Source organism: Nanorana parkeri, unplaced genomic scaffold (assembly GCF_000935625.1).
Source record: "Nanorana parkeri isolate BGI_ZX_2015 unplaced genomic scaffold, ASM93562v1 scaffold1125, whole genome shotgun sequence".
Taxonomy (NCBI): domain Eukaryota; kingdom Metazoa; phylum Chordata; class Amphibia; order Anura; family Dicroglossidae; genus Nanorana; species Nanorana parkeri.
The window spans coordinates 512689-532689 of NW_017307393.1; the positions used below are offsets into that span (position 1 = coordinate 512689).

General features: G+C 42.6%; 1 protein-coding gene across 1 annotated transcript in view; it reads left to right on the forward strand.

Annotated features, from left to right (window-relative positions):
- Positions 1 to 781: 781 nt before the first annotated feature.
- CNPY2 (canopy FGF signaling regulator 2) overlaps positions 782 to 20001 on the forward strand; it is a 24174-nt gene continuing 4954 nt past the window's right edge. The window contains exons 1-5 of the mRNA XM_018567983.1: positions 782 to 901; positions 5656 to 5778; positions 11728 to 11843; positions 13991 to 14188; positions 19618 to 19714. Of these exons, the coding sequence (XP_018423485.1) occupies positions 5682 to 5778; positions 11728 to 11843; positions 13991 to 14188; positions 19618 to 19714 (508 nt within the window). The 5' untranslated portion in view covers positions 782 to 901; positions 5656 to 5681. The remainder of the gene's footprint in view (positions 902 to 5655; positions 5779 to 11727; positions 11844 to 13990; positions 14189 to 19617; positions 19715 to 20001) is intronic.

A 20001-nucleotide genomic window follows, 5' to 3' on the forward strand; every position in this document is an offset into this window, starting at 1 on the left:
TGCTGAATTAAGTTTTACTTGCTTAGAAGAACATTACAGGTATGACTATGGCATTGTGAAGAAAAACAGAGAAAATAACTTTCTGTGTATCATAGATAAGCAGGCACATAGCGACTAACATTGCACTACAGCGCCCTCAACAGCTCAAAAGACAAATTACACTCAGTAATACAATCCCTATGTGCTGTTGTATTTCCAACAAGTCTGTGGGCATCTGGATCTAAACGGGCAGGCAGGATGGGCATTGCAAGATGGAGGAAAAAAACTGGATGGACATGGATGTCACGACTGTAACATGCATTCTGATCATCAGGGGATGTATGCACAGATCCCCTCCTGATTGGGCTGAGGGAAAAGGGCAATAGAGTGGCTGCTAGCCTGAGCTATTGAGCTGTGGAATTATCAGTCAGACTAGCATGCTAAGAATAGGAGCTCAGATATACTGTACTGCATCAAACCAAAATCATACCCATGATCGGGTCTGAGGGTTTGACTAGGACAATATCAGATTAATTTCCTAGCAGTTGCCAAGTCACTAACTCAGTCTCAATCTATAGCCCACGCTGACGTAAATGATTACAATTGGCTACCGCTTAACACCAAACACGCCCCCACCTGTTGGACACGTGGATACATCGCCACGCAATTAGGGTCTTACACTAAGAGGTTTTAGGTGTCCTTCTAGTGCCTGATGCCAATTAATTGGGGGTTACCGCATTGGAATTCGCTAGAGATATAGCATTTCTATGGTGTTCGTTCAGCTAAAAGCGCAGGGGGAAATTTATGTCCGTTTATTCTCATGGCATGACTAGAGCTGCGATAACAAGGCAGGCGGAGGACAGCTCGGTCAGAGGACCTCGAGGCTCAGTGTAGCAGGAGAAGCCGGTTTGGACGAGTCCAGGTAATGATGACAATGGAGGTGAGGGGAGGGAGCGAGCGCTGGTTACCTGGAGATGAGCTGATAGAGAACAGGAGGAGGAGATATAAATAAGAGCGGGGAGTAGTGTTCTTCTAATCAATGCAGAGTAGGGGGTTCATGGACTAGAGAAGAGCACCTATCACCTCTGATCATGCATGGCTCCGGACTCTAATGATGAAGGATTCTGTTGTGAAATATAAACAAATGACCCTGCACGCGAATCGGCCAGTAAATAAGAATTCTGCAATCTCCTATTGCTGCATCTTCCCAGTATTGCTTATTCAGGGATCAGTATTTACATTGTAGCTGACTGTTTCAGATGTGCAGTTATTGTGTTACATTGTATAGATCTACACTGGGCTGTTGTATTCTGACATAATACCAGGACACTGGCTACCTTGCAAAAGTCCATTTAAAGGAGAACTATGAGATGAGTGATTTCCACTCACCTCATAGTTCTAAGCCGACCTGTGACAATGAGACTGTCACAGGTCGGCTCAGTAGATCGGGAGGTGAACGTAACTTTTGTCGAATGGAGGGGTGCCAGGCTGGGCCACACGCTGGTCAAAATTTGAGTCATCAGGACCCAGCCTAAATTCAACTAGTGTATGACCATCTTAAAGACCAGGGGTGATCCTGCCAGTAATATATGTCCTGTCCTAGGGTAACAATGTTACATTTATATAGATACAGTACAATGAGCGTTGTCTCCCTAGGACAGGAAGTGTTACTGGCATGATCTCAATGTAACCATAAAGGAAAGAGCACCTGAGAAAAAAGAAAACTACTGCCGCCGCCCCATCCTAGCACTTGTAGGCTGCATGTATGACATTTGTGTTCTTGGGTTTAAAGACACTTTAATTACAGGGTACACGTATAAAGAGAATGGTTGTGCTCGTTTTTGTCTAGGGAGCTAAAATAACCCAAACCACAATCCCGGGTGGCTGCTAGACTGATCCCTTCAGCCTCGTTCCCACTCTGCTCCAGAGATGGAATGTATAATTTGTCATGAAGAAGATGACGTTCTGTTTTATGGTTCTCTTTCTGCCCTAGATGTCAGCCCCCAACATAAGTCAAGGTCCATTCCCAACTTTTGCTGAGTACACTCTAACACTAACATATAGATGATGTCTGAAATCTGCTCATCCTCGAAAGCACTTTATTGTTTATTTTTGAACTGTCTGCCCGTTGAGATGCCTAAAACTGACCCATGGATGGAGAGTATTGTTTGATATTGTATTTGTTGAGATCAGTCATCGTTTACAACACAATGGGGGGACTTATCAAAACTGGAGCAGACAGTATCTGGAGCAGTTGCCCATGGCAACTAATCAGCATCTCTCTTCAGTTTGCTCAGGTAAGATTTGAAAATGAGACAGAGAAGCTGATTGGTTGCTGTGTAAATCTGCTCCAGATTTTGCCTGCTCCTGTTTTGATAAATTCCCCCCAAAGTCTTTCATATCCACATTCACTTTTATGTAACAACTCACAAGGTGCGTTGTTTGTTTGGTAACTTCATAAATTTAAAGGAGACATGCAGGGAGAGTAAAATATACTCTCCCCATGGCTTAGAGTGAGAGTGGAACACTGCAGTTATCACACGCCGGCTCTGTACCAACAACATGGTTACGTGATCGCTCAGCTCTTGGTGTCTTCAGTGCACATTGGAGGGACAGACAGGGAAGGGGGGCGGGCACAACTACTCTGGCTCTAGAGGGGAAGGACCAGCTTCCAATCAGGACCCTTCCTGGCTAATGTGCGGCTCTGTGCTGTCGGCATATGCGAGGCACAAGAGTACATTCAGAAATGTAGTCCTGTAACCCAAAACAGATGGAAACCCCAAAAAAGGTTTGGCTTTACTTCTCTTTTTTGTTCAAAGGTTTTATTGAAAAGCATCCAGAAAGTGTTGCACTTATAAAAAACATGCACTGGAATGTACGGCACTGCGGTACTGTGCGTTCCAGTGCGGGCAATCACACTGTGGATGAGAGGCGTTTTTGGGGCGCCATTGAAATGAATGGCACTGCAACGCACCTCCCGCAGCAGAATTTGTCAGGTTGAAACTGAAAATGACTTTTCCCACCATAATAATTTTTTTAAAAAATAAATGTATTGTAAGGACATGGCGCTTGAATAGCTTCAGCCGGTGGCAAGATTCCACAGACGGCAGCTGAATGTAAATACAGCAGATAGTGGGCTGATGCAATAGCCAGCCTGCTATTGGCCATTTCAAATTGCAATAGCCAATAGCAGGGTGGCTATTGCACCCACCCACTGATTGCTGTGCCCTCCTCCCAGCATGGAGGAGAGAGCTAGGGGATCCAACCAACTAATGATGTCATCGATTAATTGATTAGTTGGTTGCAGCCCTAGTCTCCTCCTAAGCTACAGCGATGGTATGTTCCTCAGCGTCCTCGCATCCTATACATGATGTATAGAGCGTGATGACTTAGGGACCAAAGATTGCTGCAGTGGAGGGGTAAGACAGGAAGGATCAGTCTGAGAGCAAGCTGGCTCTGAGGATTGGGTTAGTATAACGTTTTTGTTTTATTTTCCAACCTAGAGCAAAACCACCGGTTAACCCTTGCAGTGTGGGGAGTAGCCCCACTGCAAAGGTTAATAAAATGTATACCTGGAGTTCTTCCAAGCCAAGGGCCAATTCAATTCCAAATTTGAAAGGCAACAACAAGAAGGTACACCGGGACAATTTACATCCTGCAACATTTTTATAAACATGGTATTGATAACTGAGGCAGAATAATCTGTCAGTGGCCTTCAATGTAGCGGTGAAGATGGGAAGAGCACAACAAATGGAGGGGAAAGAGAATTCAGTTGACAGAGGAAGGAAATTGGGTACCAGAGAAGAAAATAAAATACAAGGGGAAGTTGGGAAGAGGGGTAGGGACCACGCGTCAAGGTGGGAAAGATACGAGGGGAAAAACGGGTTGGGTTACAGAATCTTTGCTTCTCTTTTAATGTTTGTTTTTGTTTTGCTTCCTCCACATTACTTGGGGGTAGCTAAGAGAAAGTCTCCTATACAAAAGTTTGAAAGTCCTAAAGCTGCTTGTAGATGTTAGCAGGTGTTTGGACCACCACTATCTGACCCCCATCAGACCCCGCGCACGCTGATCGGTTTGTCCTGCGGTTTCCGCTCCAAAATCGCGCATATTTCCGCGCAATGTCACTCAACGTAGCTTGTCCAATGTATTTCAATGAAGCTGTTCACATCTCGCAGCTCAATGTCGTTCAAGCTCGTAGCTCCAACATGAACTATTTTTCGACGGATGTCGCACGATCCGGCCCCAATAGACTCAATGGTGTCGCTCAATGTCCCACATTACCGGCGATATTGCACGACCTTGTCGTGCGATATTGCGCTACAGAAGTGTCACTTTTGCACAGCAATATTGAAGGAATGATGTTGCATCAAGACCGCTTTTGATTGGTTACAGCCCAATGTAGCAGCGACGTAGTCTCTCCCAAGAGTCGCGCTACGTAGCACAGTGATGAGATCATTGCTCTGCCCGCACATGTCAGCATTGTCACGGTCCACATCTGTATGCTGCTGCAGAACCAAACGCTTTGGAAGGAATTGATAAAAAGTGTCTGAGACGAGCTTTGTCTCAACTGGAGCGTAGCCAGTCGGCTTTTACGTGTTCATTTTCTAAGCTATGTGGAAAAAAATTGAAAGAGAGAAGTCGTTTGGTTGCTATGGGAAACCTCACTAGTTGAGATAGAACTTGTCTCAGACACTTTTTTAATTCGACTCTTTGTGGTCAAAAGACGCGAATGTGAATGTTCATTCTGTGCAGATATATGCCAAAACAAACGTTCTTTAGTGTTTTTGCAAGCCAATGGGGTTTTTTTGGGGATTTTTGTGTAATACTGCATGGTGTCCACTAGATGGCACCAAAGAGCATGAAAAATAAGACTCTATCTAATGGCCATAATGCATTATTGTATATAAAAAAACAAAAATGTGAAAATACATTGCCTTGTAAAATAAATAAATGTTCGTTTTGGCATATATCTGCACATAGCAAACGTTCACAGGTATTTGCAGGGCAAAGGGCCCTATGAATTGTCCATAAGTAGTATAAAATGTTACCAGCACACCTATGACTTGTGTCAACAATCCGTCTTCTTCATTCATGCAGACTGTTATTTGACAATAAAGAAGATGGATTGTTGACACTAGTAACGTTTTCTACATATCTGAAGATACACAGCGCCATCCGTGGTTACTACAGCACCCTACTTAGGGGTTGTGGTAAGAAGTGCAGCAGTTCTTCTCTAAGATTTGCGTTTGTGCATAAATAGACCCCCTAGGGCAGTGACAGACAAACTTTGGCCCACCAGCTGTGGTGAAACTACAAATTCTATCATTCATCTGCCTGTGGAAGTCGTGTTGCTGTCAGTCTTGCAGTGCCCAATAGCTTTTTTAGTTTTTTTTTGTTTCCTTTGTGAATGAATAAACGATGCAGAATATTATTTTATATATCGGCCTGGAGTTCAGCTTTATGACTGTGTACACTCATTACAATCTGACTATATAATCTACTTTATTCATACAGGTAGATCCTCCCTCGACATACTCGGTAATACATTTTTGTTGACTAACAGATCATCTATAATCAAAATCAGATTGAGTGTGGACAGCTTTTGCTGCTGATGTTACTATCTATGCCATAGACTTTATTTACTTACCATTGTTCTGGGTTTGTTTTAATGTGCAGATTTGGGTGTTGACTCTTTTATAAAGATGGCTACCCCAAAAGTCCACTGGCTTCTACCAGTTGTTGTGGTCTCCTTTCTCGCGTGTGTTCTTGCCAGAAGAGGACAGGATATGCGTTGTGGAGGTAAGAGCTGAATGGGGAAGAACTATTTCTTATCTTTTCCTTTTTAAATAGGGGGTATGGTTCTCTAAAGTGGTTTTCCACTCTCTTTGATAAAACAGAAAACACTTTTGTTGTTGGTGTCAAGCACGGTGGGGGGTGGGTCGGTTCACCATCTCTTTTAAAGAGCTGATGTGGTGCCCTTTTTCTTCCTGATCGATGTATGATAAGGTCCATACATAGTTTAAATACATATAGGTAATATAGTTCAGCCAGTCCAGTGATTAATAATCCCGGCCACACTAAAGAGCCAGAGGATGGAACCACTATTCTGCCGATATCTCTGCAGCTTCCTGTGCCACCTGCCTGTACTAACCCTACTTATTGGTCTATGAAAGATCATTACATCAGTGGGGAGGCCCTTTTTGTCTTTTTTGTACTTCCTAAGCCTGCCTAAACACCAGTGCCTGAAATACGATAGGATGACATTACTGTACACTGCCAAAAACATTTAAAAAATCTCAGATATTCTTTCCTTTGCACATATATGTCCCGTCTTACTGATAGTGCAGGCATTGTCCATGATGTACACATGAAAAAGAATCCCCCTCCTCTGTGATTATGGACCTGGCCCAGTTGAGGGGTGACTATAGGAAATAATAAAGTGCTGCTTCCTTGGTCACCTACCTCCTCTCAGCCTCCTTACTGGACATTTAAAGGTCAGTGTTCTCCCCTCCTTGTAGCAAGCCCCTAGTGTTTGACAGCAGTAGAGGCTGGTTTGACACTTTTTTTGTCCCTCCCCTTTGCTATCCTAGCGTACAGGACCTTATGGAAAGCTAATATAAAGATAGATTTATGTTCCTCATACTAGCAGTATTTCAAATGCTTTTCATTAATATATTAGTGTTATTTACATGCTGTCCCACCTAAATAAAATGATACATTTTAAGGAATTGATTTTTATTTTAAAATACATAATGGATTTGAAGGAATTTATAAATTAACTGAAGGTGTGTGCTATTGTTTGCCTGTTATTTTGTTGTACTTCAAATTTGCCTTCAGACTGCTAACTGTGCAATGATAGTTTCTTAATACTGAACCGGACGTGCTGACAAAAAGCTTGATACGTAAACCCTTTAATGCTGCTTACATGACCATCAGTGCACAACATAAGAGTACTCCGATGGATCAGATTGCCACACATTTGGGCTTACTAACAGGTCTGAGCAATATGGATACCCACCTATGTGGTATGTGTTACTCCTGCCAAGTGGGAGGATGCGCCTGTGTAGTCTCCATGCATGACAGAATCTTGCTTGATGCATTCAGTCACATTGGTCAAGGGGCTTGATTGTTCGTATTTCCTACCAGTGACATTTTACATCTCTCGCTTAATATACAATCTACTGTTGCAACAGCCATCTCCTTATACTACAAGAATTCTGCTTAATCTGCCTCCTCCTCTCATTTACATAGAAAACCTCTTACAATGGGGGAGGGGGACTCCCAACAAAACAAGTTGAGACAGATGAAGGTAAATAACTAACAATTAATTTATATAGAGTGTAACGTGTTGCTTCATCCTGGCTTGCCAAAATTTGGTGCATGTAAAGCCTCCAGTGAGGCTAGCCTTAGACTAGCGGTCGTCTCACTGAGAACCTGTAACGATACATCTTCCCATCGCTGGTCACCGTTCTGCCGAGACATGCCTCCGTCTTTTGTCTGACTCGGCATGGAATAAAGCATGTATGCAGTGAAATGGGAACAACCAGCACCAGCTCACAGAATTTTCTATCACGGGTGCTCCCCTCCTGGAACTTCTGCATAGCTTAATGGTTGCCTGATCTTTGCTTGAATAACACACTGCTTGCAGAGATCTTGCCATGTATGTGCACCATGACAGCACACAGCAAATAACCAACAAACAGTGAAATAATTGTTACTGCTGGGAATTCAAGAGGTGAACGTGGGAATGAGTACCAACTGCCTCATAATTGTCTACCAGCTTCATATTTTGTTTGCCCTGCATGGTAAACCTATCACAGGCATGTGAATGCGATTTTGTGCAAACGACCTTGTGAAACATTATTGTTCATAGACACCAATGCTTTTCCCATTAAATGCCTTCGATAGTAATGGACCGATCCTTTCAGGTAAGGGAAATGAGTGCAAATAGTCTAAGGAATTAAGATGAGAAAAATAGTTCTACAGGTACATTTTTCTGAAAAATATTTAATACGCATTATCTAATGTTGTGTTTAACTATGAATCCAACATTTCTTCTATGCATGGGTTTATTTATAGGTTGCTTTTAAGAATAGTTTTTTGCTGTATTTTTGTACCAAAAAAGTAAAGATCAGACATTTTAAACTAGATAATCTTTTATCTCATTGCAGGTTTACTAAAACAAAGTCTGTTTGTAAACAATAGACCCTGCAGAAATCATTGGCGGCTAGAGATCATGTGATCTATGCTTCCCAGAATGGAAACTAGGGAATGGCAGTCTGTGTTGTTGTGTTTTTTTTTGTTTTTTTTAATAATCATGGCAGGTTAGAGATGCTTTTCCCCTTCTTCCTTTTTTCTTTCTTTCAATAATACTGCGATGTGCAATCCCCACATGTACCCTTATACTGTATATTCATCTCACCAAATCCCATCACTCTTTGTTTTTCTGGTGTGGAGTAATATTTGCCTCCAGCAATGCAACTTCTGTGGCTATCTACAAAACATGACCTGTTTTGTAGGACTTGAGAACACGTTTGGGAAAAATGTCTCCGTATAACGGTGTTTCCCAAATTTTCTCTCATGTACGGACATGGAGACATTTGTTGGTACCCTTCCATGAAAAAAAAGAACCCAAGATTTTCTCTGAAATAACTTGAAACTGGCCAAAGTAATTATGGCATCTGTCTTTGTTTTTTCATATTTATTAAATATCAGACTTTGCTTTTTTCTTAATTAGGTTATTTTCAATGATAAAGCAAATAAAATGGTATGACTGCACAACCTTTGGAGGCAATCACTGCAAACAAGTGCTCTCTGAAGCTCTCAGTGAGACTTCCGCACCTGCCAACAGGTAGTTTGGCCCACTCCTCTTGAGCAACCTGCTCCATCCGTCTCATGTTTGAAGGGTGCCCTCTTAAGACGGTGTTTTTCAGATCTTTCCATAGATGTTCAATAAAATTCAGATCAGAGTTCATAGAAGACAACTACAGAATAATCTAGTATTTTGTCCTTTTTGACCTGCGACTGAGATCGAACTTTATGACACTGGGCTGTAGGTTTCAATGCAGAATTCCTTGATAGTCTTGAGATTTCCCATGCACCCCATGCCTAATGCAGCAAAGCAGCCCCAAAACATTACTAAGCCTTCTCCCTGTCTCATAGTAGGTATGGTGTTCTTTTATTTGTGAACATAGAGCTGAAAAGCTCTGATATTGTCTCAGTTGTCCAAAGGCCATTTTTCCAGAAGCATTATGGCTTCTAAGTATCATCTGCTTATTTTTATGTTTTCTTTCAACAATGGAATCTTCCTGGATGTTGTTCCTTTGACACCACTGTCACTCAAAAAGTGATAGATGTGTGAGCAGCAGGAGCGTGCAGTCAGGGGAGGCAGAGCCTCACCTAGTATTATGAAGAAAAAAGGTTTCAGCTTCAAGTCTGACGCTGACGGCTTTTTCTCCATTCAGATCGGCTTGTAACAGGTTATACAGCAGGGAAAGCCTCCCCGCTGTGTAACCTGTCAAGGACGGAGCGCTGCCTGTTAATTACAGGCAGCACTGCATCCGGCTGTTGACAGGTAGTTAGGTTACACAGCAGCGGGCTTCCCTACTGGTTGTGTAACCTAACTTGGTGAGGCAAGAGCTGTCACAGCCTCTACTCTGTGTTAGAGGTGTGAGCTCTGTGGATGGCTTGGACCAATGGCAAAGCGCCATTGGTCCAAGCTGTCCAATAAAAAATAAAAATACTGAGGCCATCGATCTCGATGCCTCACCAGTGACGAGCAAGTGAGGGACAGGGAGGCTCCTCCCTGTCTCCGCCCTTCCTCCTCCGAACACAGCTTGGTTACTGAGTGGAGCTAGGGGGTGCCTTACCCAGCACAGAAGGCACGGCACGTCACTGGTGAGCAGACACTAGTGTACCTTGACCTTGCATTGTATCTCTTTGGAAGTTTTCCTTGGCTCCTTGTCTACCATTCGCTCTATCCTTCTGTTCAATCTGGGGTTGATTTTTCTCTTGTGGCCACATCAAGGGAGGTTGGGTACACTCCTATGGACTTAATAATAATAATATTTGTAACTGTAATTACAGGAACATCAAGGTGCTTAGTCATAATCTTATAAATGGTTACATTTGTATTTTTATTATTATAAATAATAATAAAATGGGGATATATAAAATACACAGTTGGATAGGAAACCTGATGCATGACCATTTAGATTATGGATGTTCTGCTTTCTAATATTCAGCCAGTGGGTGGCGCTTAAGAACTAGTGTGTTTATTTTTTTTTTCTCCTCACCTAAACTATCATCTCATTCCCCATTCAGCCCTCCTAAACTCAAATGCACTAGTGCCTAGCTGCCCCCCAGCTACTTACCTTCGTTCCAGAGACGCGGCCTGCTCCTGTTTACATTCTTGGTGGCAAAATTCACTTTAGCGCTGGCCCCACGGAAGATCATGTTGACTTGAATTGGGCTGTATATTGAGATTGGAGTTCTCAGTTCACTGTTCCGTTTAGGTAAGCGAGGACTTTTTTTGATGGTGCACGCTGAAAAGACTTCTGCCACGTCAAATTTTACCACAGAAGTGCACTGAGTCTCTGAAACGAAGGTAAAGGTAAGTAGGCAGTTGTGGTAGGGACTAGTGCAGTTCAGTTTAGGAGGGCTGTGGGAGAGGTTAGCAATAGCTTAGTAAAAGATGCAGCTTTTTACATGTTTTAATCCAGTTTCTCTTGACCTATTGTTGCAGAAAGCCTGTTATGTGCCAAGAGTAATAGTTTAAGCTGAAATTTACACACAAGTTGAAAGAATCCGAACTCTGCCCTTCCCTCTATAGTGCTCCATCTAAGTCAGAAGGGAAGCAACCAGTGATATAACAATCGCATAGCGACCCAGGCGGGTCGCTATGGCATGTGGGGGTGCTGGCTGTCACAGACACAGCTCAGCAGCGGCCACGGCACATTTCCCCTCATTGCCGCTGCGGAGCTGTCGGTGACAGAAAGCCGCTGCGGCAATTGAGGGCGGTGTTCGGAATGGAGGAGGCGGGGCCCGCCTCCTCTTACATCACTGGCCAGCGACCTAAGAGTAGGTGGGGCCAGTGATGTAAGAGAAGGCGGAGCCTGTTGATAGCAGAGGAGGCGGGGCCTGGGGATGGAACAGGAGTCGGGGCCCGGCGACCACAGAGGCGCTGACAGGTAAGAGATCTCAGACCGTGCAGAGCCCACTATAGATGGTCTATGGTGGGCTCTGCAGGGTCACTCTCCGCTGGGGCTCCGCAAGTGGCATAACTAGCAATCACGGAGCCCCATACAAAATTTTGCTATGGGGCCCTGTGATTTCTAGTTACGCCCCTGGAAGCAACTAGTGTTTTTTTTTCTCTCTTGAGAAAGCCTATAGTGCTCTCTCCCCTCTCTCTTATATACAAATAAATCAGACATTACGCATTAGTTTAAAAATGTATAAACTATCCACAACAAAAAACTAAATTTTAAGTCACAAGCAGCATATTCTTCTATTCTTTCTGCATTAAGAAATTGTCTCACTGTAGTTCTGTAGACCATTTAAAGATTGTTTGCCTGCTAATTATGTTGAATCTTTCAATTGTTGACTGTAAAAGGTTTCTTTGTTTTTTGGGGTTTTTTTTCTAAATTTGTCCTGAACTGAAAGTTTTGGAGTTATATACACACACCCACAAAAATGATATATGTTCTTTACTTTGCCATATGGAATAAAGAAAAATTTCTTTTAAACCAGCTTGCCGGGCTCTTGTTGATGAAGTGGAGTGGGAGATTTCACAAGTCAATCCTAAGAAGACCATTAAAAAAGGATCTTTTCGAATAAATCCAGATGGGTCTCAATCAGTCATAGAAGTAAGGCTATAAAGAGCTTCTCCGGTTTTAATTATCTTAATGGCATAAGGGATACTTACTCTAAAAGGGGGGGGGTTTGTTTTTTTGTCTTTTTCTATCTGCTCTTCTGAAAAAAAAGCTTGTTGCATACAGAATTGAATATCTCGAAGCTGAAATTTACATGCACACACTTAACCAATCAGAGGACTGAATTATCCACCTTTCCCTGTCTGCCTTCCTATAGAGGGTCTTATGCTAGCCATACGCACATATATTTATTTCATTAAGTCTGTGGGCTGGATAGATGAATCTCCCCTGCTGGGCTGTTGTGTTCTGACAGGCAGCACCCGTTGCTGTCAGGAAACTGAACAGTGGCTGCAGCTGATTGGCTGCAAGCACTGTTCAGCTGACAATTTTCCAGCTGGCTCCTTTGCCAAAAGTCAATTGAAAAATGTACTTTTGTCATGCTTGGGTGGGGGGGGGGGGGTTTTGCCAGGAGGGCCAGCCACAGCTCAAATTTTGGCCAACTCAAGTGGAGTTAGACAAAATTTCAAGCAGTGTATTTGCAGAGTTCAAAGTGTCTAACGGTAAACTGCTTTTGTTGTGCGGGGTCTTTAGAAAAAGCATAATGCTTCTGTGAATCTAGTGTCAGGGTAAACATAATAAATGCACACTTCCCCACATTGGAACCAGTAAAGCATTGTAACAGTGATCAGTACATCTTTCCCAATGTGACAATGTTCCTTGTTACACCCTGAACATGGGTGTAACATTAGACATGGTACAAAAGGTGAACTTTGAAACAAATGAAATTGTTCCCAAATCACTATAGTTTGTCGTTAAACATAGTCTTTGTTTCAGTGGCTGTTATCAGTTTATCATGCGGCTAAATCCCTACATTCCTGTTGTTGCCATTGTGCAGATCTTCAGGCAAGGCTCTTACAAATAACCACACAATATCTAGCAAACGTTTGTTGAGGACAGGCACAGATTGTCAGCAAAAGTGCAGCAGATATCAGTTCAGCGATGGTGAAAGCTGCACGTTTATTATCGCTGATCTAATCAGTGCCAGATTTTGTTTTCACATTTCTAACGCAGGAGGCAATTTGACACTCTTCTTCCTGAGTGATTTGCCGGGACAATGGAATGCATTGATCAAAGGACAATAAACTGCCTTTGTACCTCATCAGCAATCTGCTGGCAAGCTGTTGGGCAGGTAGCTGCACCTTTGCATTGGTGTTCGGAGCTCCTGTGATATTTGTTTTAGCTGTTCTTCAAAATGCGTGGAACTTCCAAGCTGATGAGGAAACATTTACTATTAAAACATATTTATATTGTGTGGCTATCACACCAAGATGCTGTAACCTGCTAAATGTAACACTACATCTTACATTAAATGAAAGCTCCGCTATTGTTCGGTGACCTGGCAGTGTAGTCTCCGCCTTAAAGATCTAACGCCGTATTCAAACTTTGGAAATGAGTTCCCTACAGCACATATGGGTGAAGCCCAATTCCAGCCAATGCTTCTGTTTCCAGTTTTGGACAGTGAGAAAGGGTTAAACCTTTTGTCAGAGTTTAAAGTCCGTGTTCCCAAGGTTTAGATTGCAAGCTCTGAGGAGCAGAGCCCTCTTAACCATCTTGAATTGTATTGTAAAAATGTTTCAGTGTAGCCTGTCCCCATTAGTGGCATTAACTCGCAATTTCTATTCTGGTTTACACCCATCAAATTCACAGGAAATTGGGAGATTGACTGACTCCCTTTCTGTCCTGACAGGTGTAATATCCGAACCAGGGGCATACGCAGCAGTACAAGGATGACAAGTGTTCTAAACCTGCTCCACTGTGTACAGAACTAAACAAAAGTTTTGGCTGGGGTTGGACTTTAAAATACTTCTAGAAATGTTACGATGTGGTTATCCTACTTGAAGTCAAGCTAAGGTCAGCTTCATATTTCTGTTTCTTGCTGGGCTGCTATAAACACATACTAGTCTGTTATTCATCCATATGGCCCACTCGTATCTGTAGGAGATCCTTTTCTTGTTCCCCAGTCCTAATTATGTACAAAAAAAAATCACACCTACTTTCTCTAATTATCTAATTTAGTCAGCAAATGTGGAGCTAGGATGTGGTGGAAATGATTAATGTACTCCCTACTGTGTTTACTGTAGGCACCCTATGCCAGATCAGAAACTCACCTCATTGAACTTCTGGAGCATGTTTGTGAAAAGATGACGGAATATGGTGAGAAAATAGATCCAGATAGAGACCGCAAAACCTATGTGCGAGTCCTTTCTCGGGATGGCAAACAGTTGGATGCGTCTGCGACTAACATTGAAAAAGAAGTGATTGATAACTTGAAGGCCACAGTGAGTATTACTGATGAAGCACATGATGAAATGCTAATATATAAGTCAAGTACTGGTGAAAACTACTCATTATTATTATTATTATTATTATTATTATTATTATACAGGATTTATATAGTGCCAAATATTTGCGCAGCGCTTTACAAAATGGAGCAGACAGTACAGATACAATTTCAGTACAGTAGGGTTAGGAGGACCCTGCTCGTGAGCACTTACAATTTAGTAGGAGGGACAAGTGATACAAAAGGTAATAATTGTTGAGATGAGATGGGCTTCCCTGAAGAGATGGGTTTTTAGGGATCGTCTGAAGGTGGACAGAGTAGGAGATAAGCGGACAGATTGGGGTAAGGAGTTCCAGAGGATGGGGGACACTCTGTAGAAGTCCTGGAGGTGAGCATGGGAGGAGGCAATTAGAGAGCAGGGGGTCTTGAGAGGATGGTTTGGGTGATATTTAGAGATGAGGTGGGTGATGTGGGTTGGGTCAGAGTTCTTAGTATTTTGAATTTTATTCATTGGGCAATTGGGAGCCAATGGAGGGATTGGCAGAGAGGGGCGGCAGACACTGAATGGTTGGTAAGGTTGATGAGTCTGGCTGCAGCATTCATGATAGACTGAAGGGGGGATACCCTGCTTAGTGGTAGGCCAACAAGGAGGGAGTTACAGTAGTCAAGGTGAGAGATAACAAGGGAGTGAATTAGAAGCTTTGTGGTTTTGTTTGTTAAAAAGAGGCGTATTTTGGAAATGTTACGGAGGTTGAGTCAGCAAGATTTGGAGAGTGATTGGATGTCAGACTATAGACAGACAGATGTGCTAAAATCATAACATACTGCATTTAAAATCTTCATGGTTTATGACCATGTACAAAGGTTACACACAAGGTGTTAACAATTAAATGAAAATAAACTGAACTTGCAACGTTGATGCCACCTAGCTAGCACCTAGATAAAGCTAGTTGTATTGTTCAGCAAAGGAATAACCTGGCCATTTTTATTATATGTAATATCTTTAAAACATAAGGCAAGTATTACAGAAATGATATATAATACACATTTAGAGGAACAGAATAGATTGTAATAACTTGCCATCTCATTCTTCCTTGCCCTTCACTGAGCAACCTGCCTGGAGACAGACGGCCTCTCTGCTAAATATTTGAATTCTGTACAGCATTACACTTGCATGCGGTTCACGGACCCCATTCACTTGAATGGAAAGCCAGGTGACTGCCTTACAGACTGACAAATGAGCTTCGCATTGAAGTGAATAGAATCAGTAACATGCATATCTGGTATCTGCTATGTGTAACTCAGAGGATTTGGGGGCTGGGCAGGCTGCACGGTGAGGCTCTGTTCACACATTCACTAAACATAAAAACAAATACATTTCAATGTATTTTGTTCACACCTACGCGAAGTCCACGCAGTACGAAAACACGCAGCGTGATAAAAAGCCCAAGCGTGATATTCTGGGCGGATTCCGCACAGTCCAGCTAGTGTAGTAGGCGCAAACATGCGGAATCTGCGCATATGTTAGAATTTGCACGTTTCCGTGCCACGCGAACACCGTAAACGCCATGTGTGAATGGAGCCTGAAGATCTCGGAGGAGCAGAGTTACGGCCTGATTCACACCTAGGACGACAGCGGGTTTTTTTTTGCAGCTCGTTTTTGCGTGTACATTAAAGGAGAACTATGAGGTGAGTGAAAGCCACTCAGCCTCATAGTTGGAGCCGACGTGTGACAATGAAACTGTCACACGTCGGCTCAATAGATTGGCAAGTGAGCGAACACATACCGGCGCTCGCTCACTTCTCGATCATCTCCCTGCAGAAAGCTGTGACGGTCAGTCACTGCTCCCTGCTGGGATTCCTCCCCTCTCCGATCATCCAGCTTTAGGTCACGGGTCACTAGGACGCAAGTATATGTCCTCCCGTGACTCTAAAGAGAACTATGGGGAAAAACACTTACCCCATAGTTCTCTTTTAAGTCGCACGTTTTTCTGAGCAGATTGTGACACATTAATGTCAATGGCAAAAAACGCACGCAAAACCAGTTGCAGCGCGTTTCCAAGCATTTCCTGTTGACTCTATGGGGACAAAACGAGCTGTAATTTGCCAAAAAGAAGCCCATGTACTTTCTAGCGACAGACATTTTGCTTATTGTAACAAAACGCTCAGGTGTGAACAGGGGCTATAAGAATGAATTAGATTTTTTTGGGAAATAATTTTGTCACGCTGAATTAGCTGCGACAATACGCTCAGTGTTACCCAGGCCTGCAGGTTTAATATGAACTATTACAGAAATGCCGGAGAGGTCTTTTAAATTGGCAGACCATTTCATTGACGCTGTCCCAGATTGCTTTACTGGTACTTCACCAGTGTGCCAAGTGGTTCAGAGTGACAGTCGTTATAAGATGTAGTTATTGATAAAAGCGGAGTATTTTCTATTGGGAACTGCCAAGATAAGCAGTATCGAGCTTTGTTTTTCATGCATTCATTATAATTGCAAACCTGTGTATGTAACCTGAGCACATGATATGCTAAAAAGTAACTTGCAACTTTCTACCATGTTTCCAAACTTGAAATTTAGACTCGAATCTTGGCTGTGTCCTGCTGAATCAGCTGAAATTCGAACTGTGAATTAACTTTTTAGGGACCAGCTGGCTTGGTTGAAAATTTGCTAGTTGAGCAGTGACTGCATCCAATGAAATGCAGTCGGTATTCAGGCAGCCGCTGGTTCTGGTTGTCTGAATACAATAGCCAGCAGGTGGCAATACCACTATATACACAGTTTAACATGGATAGGTTGAATTAAGTGAGCTGAAAGAGAAATTTAGCCATGCATCGCTTTAGTTCTGCCTGCAGTATTTCAGTAAAGAGAAACCAGGCTAATGCACAGAGATTTTAAATTGTGTTATCAGAAATGTGACATGAAACCCAATGCATAGTCATCCACCAGCATATGGACAGCAGCCTCCTGCTCTTCTCTTTGATGGACACATCCACATATAGTATGATGCAATGCACCCCAGCAGGCATATACTGCACAGGCCTACACTCTTCTCTTTGCTTGTGTACTGTTGTACATAGCAGCCTCTGTTTTTCATTATGTTGAATGTTTAGCATTACCATGGTGATGTATACCAAAGTTTCTAATGGCTCCTAATGTATCGACGTGCTTGAGCCTTTTTTTTCCCATTAGTAATAAAAGGCACAAGTCATTGGCAAAACTCTTCCAAGCAAGATTTCCATAAGGTTAACCTACTTTATAGTTTATTAAGAAACCGAATGCTTCTCCCAGCTGGGAACTGTGACTAGCTCTATTCTTAGAAACGCAATGTGAGTTAGAAGTAGGAGGCGTTTATACACACAGAGCCAGTTCACTGCTCCTTCACTGGTGACATGCCTTGGCTACTGTCTTGAATCCTGACCTTCTCATCTCCTCTGTGCTGAGAGAAATACATTGGTTGCCATCGCTGACTCCTTCTTGGAGTTATTAATTGTTTGGCTCTGCCTTAAATACTCTTAAGTTACTGCTTTGGAACAATGATTCAGGTCGCAAAAGTCAGTTTGGTCCGAACCTAATTTGCTTACTTGTTCCAGGTCACTGATCAGAATGACAACCAGTTGTAGAAGGTCAGCAATGGCAGACTCAATTCCTTCTTTGTACAGGTTTCCTTTAACGCCGCGTTTAAAATGTACAACTACCTAATCCCTATTTTTAGAATTATTTTCTGACCATAACCTTAAAGTGGAACTTTACACTCAAAAATCAATTTCTACTAATGCATCCCTCTATGTATGATGATTAATAATAACATAGACATGTCCGGTGTAAAATGCTGGGATTTTGAAATACTTCCACTTGCCGAGCATTCACTTCCTGCTTTGAAAGGGCAAAATGACTTCAGTTTGGCAAATCAATGCACACTGGGATTGCCTTGTCATCAGCAGAGCATTGCTGGATAATCTCATCTGTAATCTCAGAGAAAGACATTTTACCCCTCGGGGATGATGTGCATGGTCACATGTCCCAGTCACATGTTACTCCTATCTTTAACATAACAACAAACACACCGTTAGAAATGTTTAGTAATGACAATCTACAAACACATACTTCTAGATAATTGCCGGCTTTGTATTCTTTGCATTCCCTATTTCTCTTTTCTTCCCCAATCTTCTGACAGTGGCCATGTTTACTAAGGGCAGATTACTAGCTCTCCCTTCACTTCCTGGATGACTAGACATGTGACATCATCTTAGAGGAGGAAAATGCCTTTCCCTGAGATCTCCTGAGATTACAGATCAGATTTCTCAGCAATGCTCTGCTAAGGCAATCCCAGTGTGCATTGCGTTGGCAAATTGAAGTCATTTTGCCCTTTCAAAGCAGGAAGTGAATACTCTGCAAGTGTAAGTATTTTAGGGCCTGTTCACATGAGTTTCAGCTGCGGATCTGCAGACGCGGTGCTATGTGTTTTTGCCACGTTTTTTAAGCGTTCCAGTTTTTTTTTTAAACAATTAATTTTTTTTGCTGGAGTGGGGCTGTCAGTATGTTAGCTGCAGTGCAGTGCGTTTTTGACGCGTTTTGCATTTCCGGACCGTTTCCTGACCGTACAAAATGTGACATGCAGTATTTTTTCGGTCGTAACCTGAACGGACTTTGCACGTGAGAACTGTAGCCCATAAAACACATAGGGATACATTGGGATGCATTTCTAGTGCAGGAGCGTACGGATCAGGTCAGCACAGAAAACGGACGTCGTGTGAACAGGCCCTTAATATCACAGCATTTTACACCTGACATGTCTATGTTCCTATTAACCATCATACATAGAAGGATGCATTGGTAGAATTTAATTTTTGAGTGTAAATGTCCATTTTAAAAGTAGTCACCTTTAAAGCAGTATTACACTCTCAAACTTTTTTTTTTTTTAATAATGAATTCAGGTCAAACAAATCTATATTGCCCATCAAAGTATTTCTTTAAATTTTTGCCCAAGTACAGTCATCCAGTTATCCTGTTTCCAAACAGCTGACTCCAACTCTCTTAGCTCTGCTTCCCTAAACTTCCTGTCCAATACAATATCACAAGCGACAGCAGCTTTCCAGCTACTAACATGGAGTAAGGAATAGGATACCAGGGCCAGTGCTCAGGGGACCAGCTGATTCTGCACGAAGCTAAAACTTTTAAACACCTGGGAGCAGCATCCATTGTAATCATATGAAATGGCTTAAAAGCCTGGAGACATTTTACTATCACCTTAACCCCTTCGTGACTGACGACGTACAGTGTACGTCGCCAGCATCGGGGATCTAAAGAATCCTACTTACCTTGTTGGTTGGTGGAGCTATCGGCTACCTCTGCTGCTGAGTTATACTGGTACCAACAACTTAACGAGTACTAATACAAATGATTTTTTTTCCTCCTGCTTCCAGTGTGAACACATTGTTGAGGTACATGAAGATGAACTGCTTGAATTCTTTTCTCATGAAACAGAAAACGTAAAGGATAAGCTGTGCAGTACACGTACAGGTAAATGGTTTGCTCAGTGCAATAAAAAATCTCTGTCCTGTCTCTGTCTGTCTCTGTCTGTCTCTGTCTGTCTGTCTGTGTCTGTCTGTCTCTGTCTGTCTGTCTCTCGCTCTGTCTCTCTGTCTGTCTCTCGCTCTCTCTCTCTGTCTCTCGCTCTCTCTCTCTGTCTCTCGCTCTCTCTCTCTGTCTCTCGCTCTCTCTCTGTCTCTCTCTCTCTCTGTCTCTGTCTGTCTCTCGCTCTCTCTCTCTGTCTCTCGCTCTCTCTCTCTGTCTCTCGCTCTCTCTCT